Source organism: Pleurodeles waltl, chromosome 7, assembly GCF_031143425.1.
Source record: "Pleurodeles waltl isolate 20211129_DDA chromosome 7, aPleWal1.hap1.20221129, whole genome shotgun sequence".
NCBI lineage: Eukaryota > Metazoa > Chordata > Amphibia > Caudata > Salamandridae > Pleurodeles > Pleurodeles waltl.
Genome location: NC_090446.1, coordinates 71,503,766 through 71,528,019, shown reverse-complemented (window position 1 = coordinate 71,528,019; position 24,254 = coordinate 71,503,766). Strand labels below are relative to the sequence as shown.

The following is a 24,254-nucleotide window of genomic DNA, read 5'->3' as shown; positions in this document are numbered from 1 at the left end:
GCATGCAGGGCTAGGTGTTGGGATGTGTGGGTTGTGATGGTGTGACATTGGCAGGGAATAGGTGTTCTGGGGGTGGGGGTGAGGATGGTGGTGGGGGTGAGGGTGGGGATGAGGATGGGGGTGAGGGTGGGGGTATGAGTTGGCATGCAGGTGGGGGGGAAGAAGTATTGTAGATTCAACTTACCAGAGTCCATTCCTCCGCCGACTCCTGCGAGGCCGTCAGGATGCAGGATGTGCAAGACTTGTTCCTCCCATGTTGTAAATTCTGGGGGTTGAGGTGGGGGTCCGCCGCCAGTCTTGTTCACGGCGATGTTATGCCTGGATACCATGGAACGCACCTTCCCCCGTAGGTCGTTCCATCGCTTCCTGATGTCTTCCCTATTTCTGGGGTGCTGTCCCACAGCGTTGACCCTGTCGACTATCCTTTGCCATAGCTCCATCTTCCGGGCAATGCTGGTGAACTGGACCTGTGTGCTGAACAGCTGGGGCTCCACACGAACGATTTCCTCCACCATGACCCTGAGTTCTTCGTCAGAGAAGCGGGGGTGTCTTTGGGGTGCCATGGAGGGGTGTGTATGTTGGGTGGGGTGGGGTGTGTGTTGTTTAGTGTTTGGAGATTGTGTGGGTGATGTTGTGATGTGCCTCTGTGTGATGGTGTACTATAGTCTATGCAGTGGTGTCTGTGTGTGTCTCGGTGTCCAAATTTTGGTCGTAGGGGTTTGTGGGAGATGTGGGTGCGTGTTTTATATTGTGTTGTGTGTGTGGGAGTGGTGTGTGTATGTGTATCTGGTGTGTGAAATTCGAATGGGCCAATGTCGCTGGGTTTTGTTCGTTTGTGTGTATTCTGACCGCGGCGGTGTGTACCGCCAATGGAATACCGCGGTTGAAAGACCGCCGCGTGGATTCGTGGGTCGTAATGGCATGGGCGTATTTCTGTTGGCGTGACGGTGGAGGTTTGGTCATCTCCACTTTTCCGCCGACCGCTGGCCTGGCGGTCTGTTGTGGATGTCGGATTTTTGGAGGTTTGGCTGCTGCAGGTCAGAATGGCCGTGGCGGTTAACCACGACCGCGGCGGAATTATGGTGGTCTTCTGACCGGCGGTAAGCGCCTTTTACCGCCGAAGTCAGAATGACCACCTAGGTTGCCCCAAAATTGGTCTCCTCTTTTTTTTATCTTGGTGGGGAAGACTTGATTCTATTAAGATGATGTTTCTCCCAATAATTTTTTTTTTAATGATGTTGCCTCTTAAAATACCTGGAGTATATTTTAAGTCAATTAATAAGATCTTATCACAATTCTTATGGAACGTGAAAACACCTCATATTTATTTAAATCTTTCAAAGTTACCTAAGAGTTACATTTCCCAACTTTTGCCTTTACATTAAATTATCTAATGCTAAGCATTTTCAAGGATGTTTTCAAAATTATTTGCACCCTCAAACCAAGTTATGGTATCAATTAGAGCAGGCCTTAATTTCTCCTTTCCTTCATGACCACATCCTATATATGTTGCAAGCCACTAAATATTGGATACCATCGTTGATTTCATTCTCATGCTCTCTTTTTACACCTTTTATTATAACTAACTCTTTTCCAAGAGAAAACTTTTTACAAAGTCCTATTTGGTATAACAAACATCTTGTGTACAATAGCAAACCACTTTTTTGGGGTATTTGGTTACAAAAAGGTATTTTTATAGTTTCTCAGCTCCTTCTACCTAATTTGGTCATCATTCCCTTTAGTACTCCTTCCTCTGCTTATAATCTACCTCCTACATGCATTAAGCAATTTCAGATTTTGAAAATCCTTCTTTCACATACACTAACAACTTTTTCTTCTTCCTATTTAAACCAAACTAATTTACAGTCCTCCCCAAATCCCATCATAACCTATTCCAAAGCAGCAATAAAATATAAAATGTGAATAACTTCCTAAGTAGACAAGCCTAAATCTAAAACAGAAATTTTATGGGAACGGGATTTACTTTCTGGTTATGGGATGAAACACACTCTACTGAGCGCCCAGTAAATCTCATTCAAACTTTATATATATTTTTTTACACTAGACTGTTTTATCTACCAGCACACCTTTCTAAACTAAAATTACTTAAAACAGACACTTGTTGGCATTGTAACTCCATTACAGGCACTTGCATTCATATGTTCTTTTTATGCCCCAAGGTTACCCAGTTCTAGGAAAATGTTTGGTCTACAATTGAAAATATAATTGGTTTTCATGTTCCCTTTTCCATCAATGCACCTTTTTTAGGTAGTTTGAGTGAGCTCTGGCTTCATAACAAAAGGTCTCATCAATTAATAGATCTGCTTGTAGCAATTGCTTACCAGGTGATTACCTACAACTGGAAGTCTACTGTAAATGTGTCTTATCTGCAGTGGTGGAATTTAGTGTGCCACAATCACCGTTTGGATTGTTATAACCTATCATCACCTTCATTAGCAACCAAGAGAGAAAAATTATGGGAACCATTAATGTTGTGTTTATCATCGCCTACTAAGATCCTTCACTAAGAATTCTTCAATTTCAGCAGACTATGGCCCACACTTTGAGATTGCCAGTAAATGCCCCCTATCGCCAGAGTGACGGCCGCCAAAATACTGTAGCCGCGGCTAACATCCGTCTGCCAAATTATGACCACAGCCGGATTTCCACCACAAGAAGGGTGGAAATCTGTCTGTGGCCATACTGGTGGGTGGTGTTAAGGTGCCGTATTAGCCTGGCAGTGTTCTTCTGGTGGGCGCTGCTGGCAGTAGCAGTGCTCCGTCCCGTCCCCTGCCGTAAGACCCCCTGGATTCAGGTAAGTTGGGTGTCTGACAGGGAAGGAGGGTGGGTGGGTGTTGTGTGTGTGTGGGGGGGTGCATGAATGTGTGAGTGTGTGCGTGAATGCGAATGTGTGTGTAGTGTTGTTTGCATGTGTGTGTGCATGTGTGAGAATGAGTGTATGAATGGCAATGTGAATGGGTGTCTGCGTGTCAGTATGAATGTGTGTACGGATGTGTGCATGAATGAATGGATGCATGCATGGATGAATGCGTGTATGCCTGTGTGAGTGAGAGTGTAAATGCATGGTGCATGTCTGTGAGTGTGCATGTTTTGGGGGGTGGGAAATTGGAAGGAGGGAGCGTGGATAGAAGGGGTTGGGGGGCGTCTGAGGAGTGTTATCCTCCTACCAGTGACAGGGAAGGAATTCCCTGTCACTGGTAGGGCCTACGACCATGGCGGTAGGCAGGGTCAAAATGCCGCCAGTGGCACATTGGCGGCCGCCAGGCTGGAGACTGAGCTCCGGCCCGGCGGCTGCTCCCGCCATGGCGGTCGGTGTGGTATATTGGCGGGTTGGCTGAAGCCAACCCGCCAATGTCATAATGTAGCGGTATGTACCGCCAGCCTGTTGCTGGTACTACCGCCACTTTAACACCGACCACCAGGGTCATATTGACCCCTATGTTACTTTAAGGTTTTAGTTTATTAACCACACTTAAATATCCTTTTCTCAAACAAAAGGTTTCTTCTTATTGTTTTTATTGTTTCATTACTCACATTGTAACCATGTTATATAATATTTGAAGTTTTGGTACATTGTTTTTCTATAATTCATATTGTCTGAATTTTGATACTTATTATTTCTTGCTATGTTCTTCTTCTTTCTTTCTTTTCTTTTCTCACTTTTTTATCCTTTCTTTCATTTTTTTTACATTGCCACAATTCGTTTTGCCAACTGTTGTCTATTTTAATTAGCACATTCTTTTTGCACAGGATACATTTGATTTTTTGTGATCAATCTCGTTGCTATTACTTAACTTAGTTAACAAATTGTTATATCCAAATTTAGTTATTTATTAATCTATATTTTAATAAAAGATTATTCAACCCAAAAAGTATGAAAATAAATGACAAACCAAGTTTACATTGTTCATCTGTGAAATCTAGCACATCCGATCTCTTTGGGTGAGGTATTACAAGAAAGCTGACCTAACAAAATCCGGGGACATTTTCCACATAGATTCCCACTTTTAGGAAGGTACACCTTAGAAACGATGAGGTCTCTATGTAGTCTGCAGGACTAGAGTCCTGCAAAGCGCCAAACTAATGTCAAAAAAGTTGACGCTAGTTCCTCAACTACCGCTATGGTGCGCTATATCTTAAATACAGTGCACACATGTGGCGTTAGGGGAGCGCTAAGGAGCATTGGATGCAGCATCACTTATCTTAAATCTGCCCCTGAGTTTTTTACATCTCATATATTTGACTTTTGGCTGTGCATCCACACTATGCATTAAAAGAGTGTGAATCATATTTACAATTAGTAACCTCTAGGTGTCTCTGAAATGTTTTACTAACGGTCATTTTAACTCATTTGCAGGTCTACCAGTAATGGTAAATCTGATTATGTGCCATAATACATGGGTGTTGTGTGGGAACATCCATGCTTCACCCGTGGAATGCCTCCCTGGGAAAGGGTAATGCAATGCAGTAATTTGCATTGTGTTGCATTACTCTACATTTAGCAAGCCACTCAGGGCCACTGAATGGGGCCTTGTGTGGCTTGATAAATCTAAGTTATGAGTTGTGTCACTCTTGCTGCCCATTGACTGACTCAAGGATGACGGAACTTATTGATAGATATAGCCCTGAGTTAATTTGAGGTATGGAAGCAATGCAGTTCAGTTGCATCTACATGCAAATGTTACAAAAGTGCTGCATCTTATTTGATGCCTTGGATACTTCCCATCAGAGTTGAAGCACTGCTAGCACACTCAGGCCCATATTTATGGGCCTTGTGGCACAGGACATCACAGCAAGTCACCTTGCTCCTCTGCCCTACCTCACGGGGAAAGAGCAAGAATCTGATGTATTTATGCAATACAGTGCATTTCTGTCCTCTCCCCCTGCACTGGTGACCTTTTAGCAGCCTAGCACCAGCACAGGCACCTTTGCACTCTGGTGCAAGGGTGCCTGCTTTGCATGCAGGATTGTTTTGGTGCAGGAAGGAACACCTTCTTGCACAAAAATAATCCTGTGGGGCTTTTTCCTCATTCTAATGTCTACTGCACAATTCAGCAGACATAGAGAGAGGAAAAACTAGGAGAAATAAAGATATTTCTCCACATTATGCCTCTCCTGGGCAGGTTTACAAATTCTTGTAATTCTGGGAATGCGTCACAATCAGTGGATGTTGCATAGGAACACCCATGCAACACCCATAGAAACGCCTTCCTAGTGCACAGTAATGTAGCACAATGGTTTTCTGCTGCATTACATTACTCGAGATTTATGAAGCCACATAGGGCCATGCAAAGTGGCCTTGTCTGGCTTCATAAGTCTCACCTAAGGTTTTCTCTGCTCTTGCAACACATTGGCCCTCATTCTGACCCCGGCGGTCATAGACCGCTGGGGCCAGGGTTGGCGGGAGCACCGCCAACAGGCTGGCGGTGCCCCGCAGGGCATTCTGACCGCGGCGGTTTGGCCGCGGTCAGATGAGGAAAACCGGCGGTCTCCCGCCGGTTTTCCGCTGCCCTTTAGAATCCTCCATGGAGGCGCAGCTCGCTGCGCCGCCATGGGGATTCTGACAGCCCATACCGCCATCCTGTTCCTGGCGGTTCGCCTGCCAGGAACAGGATGGCGGTATGGGTTGTCGTGGGGCCCATGCCGTAAGAGGGCCCCACAAAGAATTTCAGTGTCTGCCTAGCAGACACTGAAATTCGCGATGGGTGCAACTGCACCCGTCGCACCTTCCCACTCCGAGCCGGCATCCTCGTGGGAAGGTTGTTTTGCACTGGGCTGGCGGGCGGCCTTTTGCAAAACCCAGAATACCCTCAGCGGTCTTCCGACCGCGGAGCGGTAATCTGTTGGAGCAACTTTGGCGGGCGGCGAAAGTTGTAATGAGGGCCATTGTGTGGTACAAGAGCTGCACAAATCAGGCATATATATGGCCCTCATTTTGGAGTAATGTCTGAAGTCTATGCAGGTGTTTAATTCTCATGGTCCGCTCGCAGGTGACCACAAAGTTTATTTATGGTGATGTTATGTTGACGTAATAGTCTTTTCAATAGTCATTGAGTATGGGTCCCAGACCTTATCATGGATATGTTCAGCTCGTAGCTATGTTTGCCATGTAGCTAGCCGTTAGTTGGAACCGGGCTGCAAGTGCCACTGCTAGGAACGTGGAGCCCCTCCCCCTTGTAATTTCTTATCAGTAGCTCACTCTGCCATCAGGCAAACCAAGGTGAGTAGTGTTTGTTTACCCTCTTCCTGTGTCTGTGTAGGGGTGAGCCCCTCATTCAGCTCCTGACTGTGTTGCTTCTACTCCTCTCGTAACTGTGACTTTGACTCTTGTTGTACTCAAGTGTGGGTGGGTGGGTTGTCAATGTATTGCAGCCTCCCACAAGGTGCCAGATATGGTGCCCTCATTCCCCCTTAAATTCATCTTTCCTACATGACTACTGGTTCTTCCATTTGGCAACAATGTCAGTCATTATTGGTGCTTTGTGGGCCTAAATTAGGCTTTGCACCAACATTTGTTGGCAGCTTTGCACTCTTGCCCTTACAGAACGCAAAGGTGGGGGTAGGAAAGGCAAAGGTGGATTGGGAGCACCATTTTCTTCTTTTGACACCACAAAGCCCACTTTGAGGGTAGTAGCCACCGATCTCCATATAACTGGCTCCATATAGACAACCAGAGGTGCTGTCCATAGTTATGGTAGCATCAGTATATCTGGAAGCACAGTTGATGTAAACTTCAGAGTGCAGCTCACTACTTACACACTAGGAGTGATATTTATGAAGCCTTTGTGTAGTCCTTACACCATGCAAGGCAACGCAAGGAGATCGCAAAGGCTTCAGTGACATTTAGAAAGCCATGCAAGGCCAGATTTGTGTGACATTGTGTGACTTTCTAAAGAAATGTAATGCAACAGCTGCTTCAGCTGCTTTACATGTCAACTTGGTAGGCCTTCCATGGTGGAGGATGGGCATACCCATGTATCCACCCATGGGTTTTAGCATATTCCTAGGTTTACAAAGACTTATAAACCTGGGAATGCATCAAAATGCTTCCCAAGTGAGGTGTAACAAGGAGAAATATATTTATTTCTTCTCATTATTTCCTCTTTCCACGTGTGTTGCATTCTGCAGCACACATAAATAGAAAAATAAATATGCCTCTAAGAATTTTTTTTTTGCAGGAAGATGTTACTTCCTGCACAAAAACAACCCTTCCTGTAATGGCACCTTGTGCTCCTGTTTTTCCTGGTACTTAATAGTCCTAGATGATTGCAGGAAAGAGACCCAGCTGAGCCCTGACAGTCATTCTGGAGCCCAATGAGAAGATTGTTGCCAGGTACTAGTCTGCTCTGTGAAATCTATAAGAAAAACATTGGAACCCTCACCTTAACCATGACGAATTGCATCTCACAATGGTGACAACACAGTTGGAGAAACTGCAACTGCTCCTCAGCTGGTCTCTGGGCTCAGCGTCAGGCATGGCAACCTCAGTGCTGGCTTTGTTCTGTGTCTTCAGCTTCCAGATCAGTCACACATTACAGCTGAGATGGAGCTTAATGTACAATGGTGCCTCAGATGGTCTTCTAGGGGTGATTACCATACTGGATGAGTTCACAATACAGGGGCTACTGTGGAAGGGGGATTGGCCCTCAGCCTAAATGAACCTTTACTTTTATCATTGGAGGAGCTCTGGAACTGAAAGGGATGCGGAAGGGAGAGAGGACGTGTTCTCCACAGGCAGCAGTCTCAGGCAGGCATATTTTACAACGCAAAAAAACACAGAGAGCAAGACATAGAGCATTTGTGAGCAGGGGAGGGAGTGAAGAGAAAGTGCAGGAGGGGAAGAAGCAGAAAAAGGGGAAGAGAACAAGGAAACATGCCCTACAATGCAGAGCTTAAAACTAAATAAAACAAGAGCTCCTCAAATATGCAGTGGATGCAGTGGGAGGACATATACAATCAGAACACTATAAGACCAAAATTAACATGGGACAAATGTGGGACAAATGCAAAAATATGGATGAAACCCACAGAATCAAGAGCAGACAACTGACTGAAAACCCCATTCCAAGTATGTGTTATTTTTTGAAAACCATATGTCTGCCTAGAGATAGCTATCTGAAGCTCAGATGTAAAAAATGAATCACTGAAGGACCACTCTTGATTGGGTATTCCTTCCAACACTGTATTCAAGCTAGTCTGGCTGATGAGGGGTGAAACCCCGAAACCGGTCCCAGGATGCTTGTTTCCAGTCCAGGGAAGACCTGGCCTAGCAGTTCGGGCTGGACTGTTCCCATGGGGAACAGGGTCAAGACTGATTTGCATATGGCTGGGTCCAAACTGGAATGGCATGGGCAGCAAAAAAACGATGGATTAAACCCAGATCTGTGACTGGGGGTGAATGTTTGACAATGTTCAGCATTCCGTCCATCACTTGTTGTTTTTGCATTTTTCGCCCTAAGTGGGAAGGGTATGCCCAGACATGGGTCCCGTGCTTCCCATGCCACTGGATTCAAGCTAGTCTGGCTGATGAGGGGTGAAACCCCGAAACCAGTCCCAGGATGCTTGTTTCCAGTCCAGGGAAGACTTGGCCTAGCAGTTCGGGCTGGACTGTTCCCATGGGGAACAGGGTCAAGACTGATTTGCATATGGCTGGGTCCAAACTGGAATGGCATGGGCAGCAAAAAAACGATGGATTAAACCCAGATCTGTGACTGGGGGTGAATGTTTGACAATGTTCAGCATTCCGTCCATCACTTGTTGTTTTTGTATTATTCCTTCCAACAGTCTGACATTAGTGATACTGTGGTGGATGGGTGGATGGTAAAGCCATCTGAGGCTCTGCTGTCAAAGACCTGGTGGTTGTCCTACCAGTAAATGGGGTGACCAACCATGGGTTTGGTGGGACAGAAGAAACTGTTGATTTATGGTAGTTCTCTCACCTCCTCAAACCCTAATGGACCCTTTAAATGTTTCAAACTAAACATAGCAGATTTATAGATTAATTGTGTACATTGCTAAGCATTTACTTTGATATTCTTAGCTTGAAAAAATCTTCAATGGAAATTTGAGGTGTTACCTTGCTCTGCCATGATATAGATATATGCTGGGCTCCCATGTAATGCCTTCAGGCCAGCCTTGTTGCGATAATCTGTATGCCTGAAAAGTCTTGCCATACGGATTTCCAGTGTAACATTTGTGTATTCAGCAAGGAATGAAGTGATTGCCTTTGCACAGATTCCACAAGGGCTCCATGACATATACCAGGTCATCCAACATTTCTTAGAGTTATTTTGGATCTTGGTCTTGAATATGTTCTCAATAAAGTTAACCTCAGCATGGGAGTCATTAGAGTTCCTGCAGCAGCCGCGGTAGAACCTGCCTTTAAAATTCCACTGGATTTCAAAGAGAAGGTAGGTCTCCTTGCGACCCACCCTTGGATCAAATACAGAGATGAACTCTTCCGGATTAATCTTGCTCCTAAAAAGGCAGAGAAATGATCAAAGAATGATGAAGGCATGGAACAAGGAGATCAAAAGTTGACAAACTTGAAAAGATGAAGCCACACTCATTATTTTACATACCAGTCACCAGTGACTCAACCAATGCAAGGATTAAACATGACCTATCCCATGCCTGTTGATAAATCTAACTTTATATTTATTATGTAAATGCCAACAAACAAAAATATATTTGAGAAGTGTGCCATAAAATGTATTGTCTTCCACTATTTCTAAAGAAAATGTCTTACAAGAAGGATCCCTACACTCCCTTCAAAACTCTCTCTATACTCAAATGCTTGGTGCCAGAAATCATTTTAAGGGCTTGCGATTACTCCGAATCCATCTTCGAATCAACGTTGATGGTATAGGTTGCACGAAAGGGAGTAGTGACCCTAGTGGCAAAGCCCCAAATCATGGTATCCCCTACAGAATGTGATGGGGTCCTCTGAGTCTCCTATGTCTCACAGTCTCAGAAGCATTTCTGGACCTTCATCAAAATGGGGACCATTCTCAAGGGTTGGGGGCCCCCTGCGCTGCGGGGGCTGCAGGGACCTGCGTTGCACCCCTAGGTTATCATTAACCTGTCTTGCAAAAGTCCCACTCCCCTTCAGAATGTCACAAAAGCCTTCCACTTTTTTAACTGAATCGTTCATGCTCCTGTTAACTGCCAGATCCTGTCTTGTACATGTATTAAGGCTGGTGCATTTTTCACTCGAATCTAGCCTGGTAAAAATAAAGCTATTCTGGTAATAACTGGAAGCTTACTATATATACACAACAAGAAGAAGGTGGCCTAGCCATCATAATTAAACAACTAATCTCACCGAAGCTGAGGATGTGCATTACAATATTTTGAGACCTTCCAAATCAGATTCAGTCCCACACCAATATTTTCATGCTACTTTCTCCTTCTCTACAGACTCTCATCTAGTAATGCAACATTCTCAGACACATTGCTAGACACAATCTCTAACCCTCATTACAATATACTCAAACCTATGCATCCTTGGTTACTTGAACATATGGCTTGATAAACTTAATATGCCACACCCACGAACCATCCTCATTGGCCTAGACACACACAAGCTTCTAACCCCACACTCATCACTGGGCACATAATAGATATCATTTTTGCCAGCCCAAACACTCTAAAGAATTGCTCCTGTCACACGGTCAGACAACTTCCTCATTGCCTTTATCAGAAGACATCATAATGCATCACAACTAAAATCATCATATCCTCACCCACATACTGACCATGAAATAGGATGGATTTGGAGGAACTAGGAAAACTGCTTTCCTCCAACACAGATCTGATCACCATCAATTCAGTAGCAAACACTATATGGATGGCTCCAGAGAGCTTTTGATCTTTTTGAAGACATCTATGCGTTACAAAAGCAAACTTGCACCTTGGATTAATACAGAATTAAAAAAGATCAAACAACAAAATGCTTAGCTTCAAAACAAATATCTCAAAACAAACAACCCTGAAAACAAGATATGACTACACAGACACAACAGAATATACAAGTCAACAATCAAAAAAGCAAAAAAATATTATTCTAACCAAATCCACAATGAAAAGTGTGCCTATGAAGAACTCTATAAAATTCTTACTGAATTCCTTAAGCCAAAATGTACAGAAGCTACCAATTCAATTTATCAAGATTTTTGTGACAAGCTGGCGAACCATTACTTATCTAAAGCAAATATGTTGGATGCCTACTTAAACAACAAAAAACCCACAGCCTCAACCAGTTTCCCACAATACTCACCAGCCAAAGGCAAACACAACAACTAAATTCCTTTAAAGAGCTATCACCAGCTGAATGTCTGGGTCTTGTCAAAGCAAGTAAGCCAGCCGGCTGCCCCTCTGATCTTGTCCACCTCAAATCTTCAACAACATTCTACTATCAAATTCAGTGGCTGTCCCACTAAGAACTCTCAACAGCAACTCTTTAATGACAGGAGTTTTCCCAGAGGACCTAAAAAGGCACACAGCCCCCACCCTATAAAAAAAAAACCTAACCTGGTCAATCAAGACTCCAACTACTACAGACCTTTAGCAAATGGACCATTCATGGGCAAACTCATAGAAATAGCAGCTTTCACCAAAATATCACAATTCATTGAAGACAATTCAATAATTTCTGACTTTCAAACTGGTTTTCACACGGGAGGAGGTACTAAATCAGCTCTAATCTCCTTCTGGGATGATTTTTAAAATACAGTGGACCAAAATAGAGTTACCGCACTTTTTCTCTTGGACCTCGTAGCAGCCTTTGACACAGGAAATCATCTTACACTCATCCAAAGACTTGAGGAAGCTGGAATAAAGTGCACAGCTCTCAATTGGATCAAATCTTATCTATGCAACACAACAGATATTATACACACTTCACCATTCTCTTCTAAACAATACACTATTAAAGCAGGAATCCCTCAAGGCTCAGTCATGTCATCCATGCTTTTCAACATTTAAATGAAATCACTACCAGATTCCGACAATGGTTTTGTCTATGCAGATATTTCGGGAGTTGGAAAGCCAAAAGGACATTAAAACACTTTGGCTGTTTCCGGGTGGTCGACACATGAATTGCTGGAGCCACCTCAAATTTAATTTCTCCAAAACCGAGGTACTCCCCAGTGGGAACTGGAAAACCTAAAACTCTTTCTGCGCCTGACCTGCTGTTCTATGACCCCCCTCAAAAATATCTAAGGAAGTCAAAAAACCTCGGAATTAGCATTAACGCCAACTTGTCATTGAATCCACAAGTGGAAAGGTAGACAAATCAAGCTTTTTCATAATAAAAACTCTGTGGCTTATCTTCACACATCTAGGATTCTCACAAGAGGTTCAACCTACCATCTCTCTTGTGATAGTAAAATTGTACTACGCTAATGATCAATATCACATCTCAACTATGTCAACTTTAAGAAGACAACAAAAAATTCAGGATGCTGCCACTAGACCCCTCCTACATCTAAAGTCAGGAGCATACATCTCTCCTGCCTTGAGGGTGCTAAACTGGTTACCAGCTGTCAGAAGATCCTCATTCAAGCTGTATCACACACAAAGTAATACATGACAAAGGACCACTTTATATGAGGAAGCAACTCAACAAATGCATACAACAAAGGAACATGTGCTCAAGAATGGTTCCTCGCCTCATAATTACTACGTACAAAAAAAAAGAACACAGGCAAAACATCTTTTGCTGGTTAAGCAGACAAACTCCGGGACTGCCTACCTGCAAAGATCAGATCCCCACACAACCACTCCACTTCACAAGATTAGTCAAAAGCTGGCTTTTTCCTACATAACAACTATACTCACAACTCAAGAATGCTCCACAATAGTAAACTTAGACATGACAAACTACATACTTCTCATGATATGGGAAATAACTGTTATCATGTGAATACACATAATTGTAATCTCACCTATGTCTCCCGTTATAAGAAGATACTTTTATATCAGGGAGTGTTATATATTACACCACAGGATGCATGTGTTTACCAGACCATATCAAAACTGTTGCTTCTATGGAAATATAGATACATATACATGGGTTGCACAACCTACTAATAACAACAGTAAGTGCCATGTGTGTATTTATGTACATATATGTTCACTACAGTAATTTGAAGCCATAAAATGTACCACAATATATGTTAACAGCAGAAAATGTAAATATTGCTGCTTAAATGAACATATGGGTATTTATATATAGTGGTTTAAGTAAGCAAACATAACTTTACCAAGCATCATGTGAATATATATATATATATATATATATATATATATATATACAGTATATATATAATTTGGCTCATCCCAAAACCTTCTGACTACTATGAACTGCCAAACATCCTACTCAATCTTTCAACCCTCCTTTTTCATTCATGCCTCCAATAAACAAGCACACACAATCATTACTTACAAAACAACTAACTACTTCCCCTTTTCAAATCAAATCATCATTCTGTCTCTACCCCAAACCCTACTAAACAGAGGAGAAATCAAGAGCACAGACTGAACATAACTAACACAGAAGAGAAAAACAAATAAAAAATTGGACTAACTGTGGGAAACCGACACTTTGTTACAGTACCCCCACCCAACACACACTTTTTGCCTAGATTCTGGATGCACCTTGGACTGGAGTGCACTGGGATCCTGCTAACCAGGTTCCCAGTGCCAGTGTTATTTCCCTAAAAATTGACAAGGTAATTGGCAACACCTTTAGCTCCCACTATAATTCCCTAGTAAATACCTACTTAGGTACCCAGGGCATGGGGTACTAAGGGTAGGCCCTTGTGTGCAGCAACACTGATTGTGTTACGACTCTGTCGTCCCATTTATAGGGGGCGCTGTAAGGGGACTGTCGGAAGCCTGGGAATCACCTTGATCACTTATCTAGAGTCCCTTGCTGACTCCTGTTTGTTTCTCTTTTCTCCATGGTACACTTGTGTAGTACTACATTTGCTTCCTTGGACTGCAAATCCCATAATGCATAGCCTGGTAGTCAGGAAAGCCCGGATTCTGTTTCCCATTGTTTTCTATGGGAGAAGTCCAGTTGCTCCTTTTCACTGGATCCTCTCCTCCAGGACTTGCAAGTGTCTGAAACTACACACACCTGAGACCTCTCCTGTGCAGCCCAGCTTGGAACTGCTTATAAGCAGCCATTTCTTCAAGATCCCTGACGTGCATTGGACTTCGATTCCTTTGTGTTACAGACCCTTTGTCGGATGGTCTTCCAGTTTTGTTCCTGTTCTGTTCCAGCTTGATCCTGTTTCCTGTTTCTCTGCCCTGCTCCTGATTGTTCCAGCCAGAGTCTGCTCCCTATCTCTAAGCCTTGTACCTGTTTGTTTCTTCCAGAGCCTGCTCCCTGTTTCTCAGCCCTGCTCCTCCCTTGTTTCAGCCTGAACCTTCTCTCTGTTTCCCAGTCCTGTTTACTGCTCATTTCCTACTCCCTGTATTCCAGCCCTGTCCTTGCCTGTTCCAGCCAGAGCCTGCTCTCAGTTTCCCAGTCCTGTCTCTGTTTGTCCCAGCCAGAAGTTTGTGCCCTGTTTTCAAGTCCTAGTCCCGCCTTTACTTCAGCCTGAGCCTGTTCCCAGTTCTTGCCTCTGCCTCTTTGTTTGTTCCCTTTTGTTTCTGTTTCTTCTTGGTTCTTTGTGTCTGGTAAGTGTTCTATCAGTCTTCACCAGTGTATAAGTGTCCTCCTTTGTACTGGGGTTGGCTCCTGGTTTCCAGGAGGCAATTCCAGCCCCTGTCCTTGTCTAGTGTTATACGTTGTCTTTCGTGCCTAACAGTGACAGTGTGCTATTGCTGTTTTCTCAGGAATCGCCACTGTGTTTCCAGCTGGACCCACAAGAGCGTGTCCTGTGTATGTAAGTACTATCCTTGTTTGTGCTCTAGGGTCCAGAGACAGAATCACTTCTGCTGCCTCCTTTCTATGGGGCTGGCAGGGTGACTATCTGTAAGAGCAAACTGCACAGAGGCATTGAGATTCCCTGTCACTGTGGGAGGTTCTGCGCCTTACTCTGTGTACAACCCCAACGTGTTTGTCCACTAGTAATCCGTTTCCCATTTGTTCACACAAGGGTTGCTCTGCTTTTACTTTCCTGTTTCCTGTGTCTGACCATAGCTGTCCTTTCCGTGTATGCCTTTAGCTGCTCTTCTGCCCCAGTACACTACCTCTTTAGGATATTCGGTGACCTCAAGAGGTGTCCCAACCAGAGTCCTGATCACACCCGCCTAAAACCGTGACAGATTGTGCCACCCTCTAGGGCCATGCATCCACTTGCACCTAGTGTCCTAGTGCAATCCTAAAATGCAAACTCAACATGGCGCAGTGCCTTTGTGCCCTCTCCACTACACACCCTCCCTCAGGAATGTGCACTGCCATGCTGGTGCGCTTCAAAGGGCGTATCACCCTTGAAACTCGACCCCCAGGCATGCTGCAGATGGCGGCCCCTGTTGCAAACCCCCACTTTTGGTGAGAGCAACGGCGGAATAGGGACACTTCATTTTCCTCCATCTTGGATGGAAGGAAAATAGCCAATCAGGTGCAGGGAAGTGACCTCTGCTCACCGGAAGTGGTCACTTAGAGGGTGTAGCCACCCTAAAGTAGATGGCCCATTGGCCACTATCAGCTTCCCCCTAAAATGCCCACTAACTACAATATTTAGTGAGCATCCCTAGACCAAGAAATATGATTCAACAGACAGAAGAAGACCAGCAACAAGAAGAGCCAATGCATGAGAGCTGTGGACTTGCTGCACAAAGAAAAGGCGCCAAAACCCTGCCAGCTGCATCCAGGACCCAATAATCGCCGCTGAGGAGCTGCTGGACATCTGGAAAATCTCTAAAGAACCCCAGAAGAACTCCAGGCTTCATAAGTTGCCAGAGAACTCCCTCCAGAGTGGAGGTACCACTCTAAATCTACAAGGAAGCAACAAGCCAGTGAGGTCCACTTCACTGACTGGCCACTAACTCTGGAACTGGATGCCACAGCTGCACCAAACTTCACACCAAAGACAGCTAGGACAAACTCTGACAGTCTGCCAAGTTTGGTGGCACTGCACCCTTCTGTGGCTGATCTACATCACTGTCCTTGGTACTAGTCACTTAGCTTTGGACACCCCACAAAACAGCCCTTCTGGGACTATAAAAGGACCAGGAGGAAGCCCCAGTCAAGGACTTCCAAAACAAACCGGACTTCATACCAGAGTGTGTCTTTGGTCCTGCAAACGACCTTTAAACCAACTTATCTCCTGCTTCGAAGGGCTCCCTCACGCTCAGCTCTTGGATCACCAACTCGCTCCGCACCCGGCCGCCATGTGGCCTGCATCAAAGAACCAGCTGGGTGCTAATAGTCCCCCACCTCTTGAGACCTCGACACTCCAAGGGGACCCCAAGGATCCACTTTTAAAATCCACTGTGCAGAACTCTTCCAAATGGTTTTCGGCAGCGACCACAGACCAGCTCCAAAGACCTTTTCCCATTGCTCCTGCCGGGACCAGGAGCCGCCCGAATTTCTGCAGCTGACCGAAAGTGGCCAATGAGGACCTTAACCAACCTGCAAGAGGAGAACCAGGTAACTGCTCTGACTGTTTTTATTTGTATTTTTAAAGGTGATCCACCATTGATTCCTTTGGTGCGTAATTACATTTTTATTAAACTTCAAAAATTCATATCTCGAAAAGTACTTAACCAGTTTTGATGATCTTGGGCTTAATATTTTCATAAAAATCTGAAATATTTTTATAAATTGGTCTTGAATTATTTGTTTGAGTGTGAGTTGCAATATTGATACTGTGAGTACAACAAATGCTTTGCATTTCTCCAAGATAGGCCTAATTGCTCTACCAAACTACCATAAAATTTAGAGCATTAGGCGGTGTAGTTTTTATCTCTGTACACCAACATGTGGTTGCCTGGACCCTCTGCACAGTGTACCTAGCTTTACACACTACATAGACGGCCAGCCTCCTACATTATCCTACTAATTCCTAATCTTGGATTTTGGAGTAGCATGCTACTCCCTGCAAAAAAACCTGCAGTGCCTCATCAGGGGTGGTAAGCGCTACATAAATACATTTTAAAACGTTATTTTGCAGCTTACAACAATGAGCACTTGCAATTATTGAGTTAATAAAGGAGGGTGCTGCATGCTTTGTCCACACAGAAAAAGAGAAAATATGTTGAAACTGCCTACTTTACCACTACCAAAAATGGAGAGTATGTCGAAAGATAATATTTGAGTTTTTCCAAAGGTCAACCTTGGCCTCATGGCTAGTGTTCAGTGGTGTGGGGAGGCTAAGGGCCTGATTACAACTTTGGCGGAGGGTCTTTATCCGTCCCAAATGTGACTTACATACCACCCGCCAAATTACAAGTCCATTATATCCTATGAAACTCATAATACGGTGGGTGGCATATCCGTCACATTTGGGACGGATTAACACCCTCTGCCAAAGTTGTAATCAGGCCCTAAATCTTGCTTTTAGCTGCTTGTGATCAGGTGGGCTTTCATTCAACGACCCTTCATAACTTTGCACAATTTAGCAGAGAAGCTTTAAGGAAAGGGATCCACACAGCTCAGTGTTTTACCCTGGGATGCAGTAGCACTCTGGTCATTAATTAACAAAGGGATGTATGTCAAAAGCTGTGGGCTGCTAGGTGTGCACAGCTCCTGACTTATCTTCATGGCGCCTTTGAGTTACTCCACTTTAGAGTGCTTTAGGCTTTCAGGTGCTTCAATGAAGCTGAGGACACTGGACTAGACCCTTTGACTACATCCTACAGATTTGAATGGGCCTCCAAGTGACAAGCTGTTGAACCTTTGTTCCTTGAACACATCCAGTTCTCCTCCTCCTCCATAAGCCTTCTTTGACCTGTTGGCCTTTCCTGGAACTCAAGGTGAAGGCCTGAGTGAGGTCGATGCTGCAGAATGTGGACTGTGATTAATCAAGCAAATCAGATGACCTCAGTTAAGTGTGTTTTTAAATAATGTTATTGATATGTTTGTATCCGTGTTGCTGATTATTGTCCCGCCCAAGAGTAATCTGAAGCAGCACATCACGCACGTACCTGTGAAACTTGGCAGGAAGGATTTTTTATTTTATTTTTTTATAAGTTTGCAGTAAATACATCGTAATCCACGACAAAACAGTCAACATATAACTACCCTCCTAAGACACATCCCATCCCTATTAAATGATTGTGCAAAAGCATAGCACAACAAATGAAAGTGTTCAGTAGTCATCAGTGCACTCTCCAGTGGAGAAACCACACAGAAGCCATGCCAGCGTTCCCTCAATGCATCTCCGGCATAGACCATGCCCCCCCCAGATGTAGAAGACACAACCCTCGTCAATCCATCTCAGGGCTCAAGTTCCTCGCGTCTCATAAGTCCTGCATCCCCCAGGGGGGATCCCAGTGAAGACACAGCAGCAATAGGATCCTGACGCTGAAGCAGGTATGCATCCAATGGGGCCCAAATATCTTTAGGGCAGGATGAGGGCGGCTGCAGCTCGGCATACGTCTCCAGCTGCATCCTACCATATAATAAATCTGAGAGCCAGTCTTTGAATTTGGGAGCTCTCCCCTACCCCACCTGCAGGCCACCCTTCGCTTAGCCGATAATAGAGTGAAACTGACATGTCTACGGTAGCCAGGGGCAATCACCTTGGTGTGCCCCAGTAGTGCGACCAGCGGTGTGAGTGTCAATGGAGCGGAGACCATAACAGACAATGCCTCACCAGCTTCCCTCCAATAGTCCAGCACCGCGGGGCAGGACCAGGCTAGGTGGGGGAAGTCAGCCCCACCCGCTCCACACCTATCACAGTTATCAGTAGCTCGAAGATTGTATCGGCAAAGCCTCAGCGGGGTGTGGTAAAGACGGTGCAAGTATTTATAGTGTATGATCCGCAATCTACTGCTAGCTGTAATTTTCCCCATCTGCTGACAGCAATATGACCACTGAGCCTCTGTGATCTGCAGCTGCAGCTCCTCCTCCCACCCCCCACGCGCTCCCTCCTCAAGGATCGGCTGATCCCACTGAACCGAACGATAAAGTATTGAGACTAGGTGCTGCGGTGAGTTCGACTGCAGAAGTTTATGAAACACTTGTAGACAGGCTGGTTCTGAAGGGAAAGAGGGCGACAGGGCTCTACCGGAGCACAGAAGATTTAGATATAAGAAGGTCTCCAGCGGGGAGAGTGGGCCATTTGCAGAGAAAGCACTTTGTTTGCAAAAGCGGGATGCCGTATAGCGATCTCCCCATGTGAGAATATGAAGCATAGTGAGCAGCCTCGCACCCGCAGACTCACACGCCATCCAGACCACCTCCTGCCGTCAGAGTGGCACAGCCGGCGAGTATAGCAGATTGCTGCCTGTTCGGGTGGCTAGCTTTTTCCAAGCTAGCTGTGTACATCCCACCCTCGAGTCCCAAGGACCAGTGACAGCGAGGTCCGGCCTCAGATAAGCGGAGCTGGGGACCGGCGCCATATATTCCTGCTCTACCGCCAAATGTGCCATGTACGGGGGGATGGTATCAGAATTTGCAATATGCGCCTGTGCACAATGAGAATACAGTTTGAAATCAGGGGCTTCAAAGCCCCCGCACGCAAAGGGCTGTGTCATAATCTCCCATTTGAGGCGCGGCTGCTTGCCAGCCCACGCCAATCTAATCATCTGTGTTCTCAGTTCTTTAAAAAAAGGTCGGGCTGGGGGGAACGGTATATTTGGAAATAAGTGGAGAATTTAAGGGGAGTATAATCATTTTCATCAATGATATGTGCCCCGCGAGAGAGATTGGCAGGGCGATCCAGCGCTCGACCATTGCCTGTATCTATACCATCTAGTAGTATCCCATAATTCAGGTGCATCAATTTGTGTCTATCTCGAGTAACCTCTATGCCCAGATATCGGAGGGAGGTATCAGACCACTGAAGGGGGAAATCCGAACAATATCGTGCTGTGCAAGCAGTCAGGGGATATATCTGCGACTTCCCCCATTTAACTCTTACTCCTGACATGTAGCCAAATTTGGTAAACTCTCGTAGCACAGGATTTAGGCTTTCCTCTGGGTTTCTCAAATATGGTGTAACGTCATCCGCATATAGTGAGATTAGGATATGCCTGCATAGTGGGTATAATGCTGGCGGAGCACTGCTGCCAGAGGCTCCATCGCCAAGGCAAAGAGCAATGGCTAAAGGGGACATGCCTGTCTTGTGCCCCTCTCAACACGAACTGGTGCAGACTGTTGGACATTGATCTGCACAGTGGTTGGCAGGAAGGATTGAGGGCTTGCCTCGGGATGATATTTGGAGTGGGTTTTAGAGGTTCAGAAGCCCAACTAGACAGCTTGCCTGATCCTGTGCAACTGCCATCAGAAAATGACCCCACTATCCTTCCCTCTCTGCATGTATAACTTCTTTCCCCATGTATATTGATTTTTTAGCCCATCCCTTTGGCCTGAACTGCTATATGTCTCTTGTGTTGGTAGCATTTTACTTTAGTTTCTAATGTGAGCCTCAACCCACCCATCAGTTTCCAGCCACTGGTAACAACTTTCTGCTTTCATACCTAAAGCCCTGCTTGCCTTATCCCTAAACACCCTTGGTTGGAATGAGACATGCTCCTCTAAAGCATAATCAGTCTCTCCTAATGCTTGCAGTGGTGAAAACACAATCTATACATCACTGAAGAAGCTGCCCTCCTCACAGCGTGCACCTAGAGAGCCAACAAACAGGGCTGTGTGCAGCATCTCATTGGACCTAGTAGAAAACAGTTTAACCTGTTTCGTGTTTCTCATTGGAGTTCTGTAGCAACCCATCTTTAAGGGACCAAAGAGTAACAGTTTTTGTTTAGGGGTATGAAGCAAGTGGAGGTAATATTCCAACATGGCGTGATTAGCTCATAGAGTCCTCCTTTATAATTTTGGTACTGTGTATTCTGGTATTTAGTTATTTTTTCATTGCATACATAGGGCTACAACTACCAGAATAGCAAATGCAGTGCCTCTTGTTTGCATTTTGAGCATGTGACTGTAATATAAAAACATACAACATCCCAGGTGTTGGCGCCATTACTCCATGCATATTAAACTGTGGGATCTATTTCATGTCATGATAAAGACACAATGTACGTCAATGGCAATTAGACCTGACAAAACAGGACTTGATGCGCACAGCTATGGGACAGCTTAGGGCAAGGAGGCCACAGGAAGGAGAGGGTGGGTCACTGGTACTCACTGGCTCAGTATTGAGGCATAGGTCAGAAAGTGTTATAAATGTGGCCTAGGTAGTTTGTGGAGCACTATTGCTATCCATGAGCTCATCCCTCATATGAGGAAGGCATTTCAGACACACCTGGGAAGAGCAGGGGGAAAGCAGAACATAGGACAGGTTCTCAAGTCCAGGTTATCAGATTGTTCTGCCAGGAGCCCTGCTTCTCTGTGAAACCCTTAGGCTCTTTCCCTGATATCTAAGCTGAGCCAGCAGCAAAGACCGCTGGGGCAGCTTCACCTGTGATAGGCCCTCAACTTTGGTGAAGCGCATTTGTATACATTACTATTTAGGCAAATAATATGACAGTCTGTGTGTTAACATGCAGTTAAATCGTGGCAAAGTGCCCAGAGTCCTACAGGCAACAAAAACAGGTCAGAATAAACCGGAGGAAGAAGGCAAAAAGCTTGCGGATAAACCTGCTAAAAAGGCCAAGTCCAACAACCAGCATGGTTAACTCCAATTCTTTTCTGACTACCACCGGCGACAGAGAGTCAAAAACAACTGAGGCTTTTGGAAAGAGGATGTTCTCTTCTGCTACACTCACCATTCTTTCTACCAATGCCAACTGCTTGGAAGACAGCTATTCACTTGCTTTATGGGTCAGAGTGGCTGAAATCCTGCCAACTCTCCAGGAGGGATTTCACAATAATTTGATGCAGACCATTCAAGATGGCTGGGATCCAGCAACGTACTTCATCATGTCAGGCCCGGACACTAAAGACTGCTTAGGCAGAGTGATTGGCCTTAGATGGGTCCTCTGGCTTCACGTGTGGATGAGATCCAAGGGCTTCTCTGGTGCACTCTGTATAATCGAGTATAGTTGTTAGTTTCACAGTGTACTCATATTTAATGAAATATAGGGCCAGATGTATCAAGAATGCCTTTTGCGAGTCGGAAATAGCGATTTTTAAGAAATAGTTATTTCTGATTCGCAAAATGCAATGTATCACATTTACGATTCGGTAATAGCGATTTCTTAAAAATCGCAAATGCTATTATCGAGTCGCAAATTGCGATACCGGCCCCATTCGCACCTAAGGGCCTGTAAGCCCATATTTGCGAATGTTTTACATTTCCAAAATTGCAATTTCTTAACTGGAAATCGCAATTTTGGAAATGCAAAACCCCAGGGTGCTGGGGGCCTAAGGCCCCCTCTGCTGCACCCCAAAATGTTTTTTAGGACATGTAAGGTGCACACATGCCAAAAGGGCATGTGTGCTTTACATGTACAATTTAAAAATGCATTTAAAAATGCATTTTTAAAATTTGCACATGGTTACCACCAAGTTCAACTTGGTCGTAAATAGCGATTCCCTAATGCCCAATTCCCATTAAGGAATTGTTTCTTACATGTGCTTTAGAAATCGCAAATAAGGAATCCTTATTTGCGATTTCTCATTTAGAGCGTCGCAATTTGCGACTCTCTAAACGGGGTCGCAATTTTAAGGAATCACTATTTTAGCGATTCTTTAAAATTGCTTTCAGAATGCCTTAAATACATTCTGAAATGGCTTTTTGCATTCGCAAACGGGCGTTCGCACCGTTTGCGAATGCAAAAAGCTTTGATACATCTGGCCCATAATTTCTTAAGTGAGCTAGAGTAAGAGTAGGCCTTTATTGATTTTACATGTTAAATGAAATGTTCCTTACATTTGCTTTCACATTTTTAATTCCAGGGCAAGATAACATGTGCTAGTTAGAAGAGTAGTTCGTTGTTTGGCTTTAGTGAACGTCGAAGTAGATACTTTTAGTTGGAACCAGTTGTGATGTACACAGTGTGCAGGGATGAGAAGCCTCCTGTGCCATGCCCTCCTGACTGATGATACATACAAGGTCCTGAAGCCTTGTGCTCTTTTTCAGCACAGCGTAAGAAGGGAGTTTACCTGCTCCAATACCACTCTATTTTGATTGGTGTCCGTGTTTTGGGAACCAGGGAAAAGGAGTTGTTTTGGTGAAATGAAATGGATTAACTGTGAGTTCTTAGAGTCGTAGTTACGAGACACTTTTCTGGCTTTGCCCGATGCAGATCTCTTTTACCCCTGAACATTTATATGTCCTGTTCTTGAGTTAGACTCTTAAGTAGATGTGCTTTCCTTCCTTTGATTGAGCCTTTACTTGGTTCAGCTTTAGAGCTTAATCGACTGACACCTTCTGCTGAGGATTTCCCCCTGGTGATTTACACACTTCATTATATTATTAGGAAAGTTCCTTTAAGGGACTGGTATTTTGCGTTTGGGACTATTCCAAGGACTCCTTTCTGCATTTACTCATTTCGATTGATTCATTTTACTGAATTTGAAGATTATCTGACTAATCATTAACAAACTGAATAAAATTGTAACCTGACAAGTCTGCTAATAAACATTCAAAATTTGAATTAATTGTTCTCTGTTGTCTTTGTAGACCCAAATGGGTTACACTGTACTTTGAAATTATTTAAATTAATGCTGGATCCCACATTACAATCTTCTGCTTAAAACCACAATCCATTTGGCCAATAGCGCAAACTGAAGTTGGTGAGTGCATCTGAGACTGGTAGGTGCCAAAAATTGGGCTCTATAAGCTTTACATGATGCTTGTGGCCTACTGGTGCCAGGTCATCATGTCTTGTGGCTCTGATACACCTTATTGCTAGCATCATAACCTTTAATTGTCTCAGACTCTGTTGACTGACTGCACAGACAAGCATGCTGCCTTCCCCTTTCCAAGCATCATCTGTGTTATACCTTGGGTAAGCATTTCAAAAAAGTGCAGCCGTATCAAGGTCAATTCTGTACCTTCACATTGCACAACGAGGAATAATTTCGGAAATTAGTTTTGCTGCACAGACCTAACGCCTTTCTTTTACTTACCATAAAGTGTCACTTAAAGTGTCACATCTGAAGTATTGAAATGTTACAACTTTTCAGTTTCAAGTAGCAATGCTTC

General features: G+C 44.4%; 1 protein-coding gene across 1 annotated transcript in view; it reads right to left on the bottom strand.

Annotated features, from left to right (window-relative positions):
• The window catches only part of APOBEC1 (apolipoprotein B mRNA editing enzyme catalytic subunit 1), a 78,293-nt gene that overhangs the window by 47,717 nt on the left and 6,322 nt on the right, over positions 1–24,254 (bottom strand). Inside the window, exon 3 of the mRNA XM_069201938.1 lies at positions 9,098–9,498. Coding sequence (XP_069058039.1) covers positions 9,098–9,498 — 401 coding nt within the window. The remainder of the gene's footprint in view (positions 1–9,097; positions 9,499–24,254) is intronic.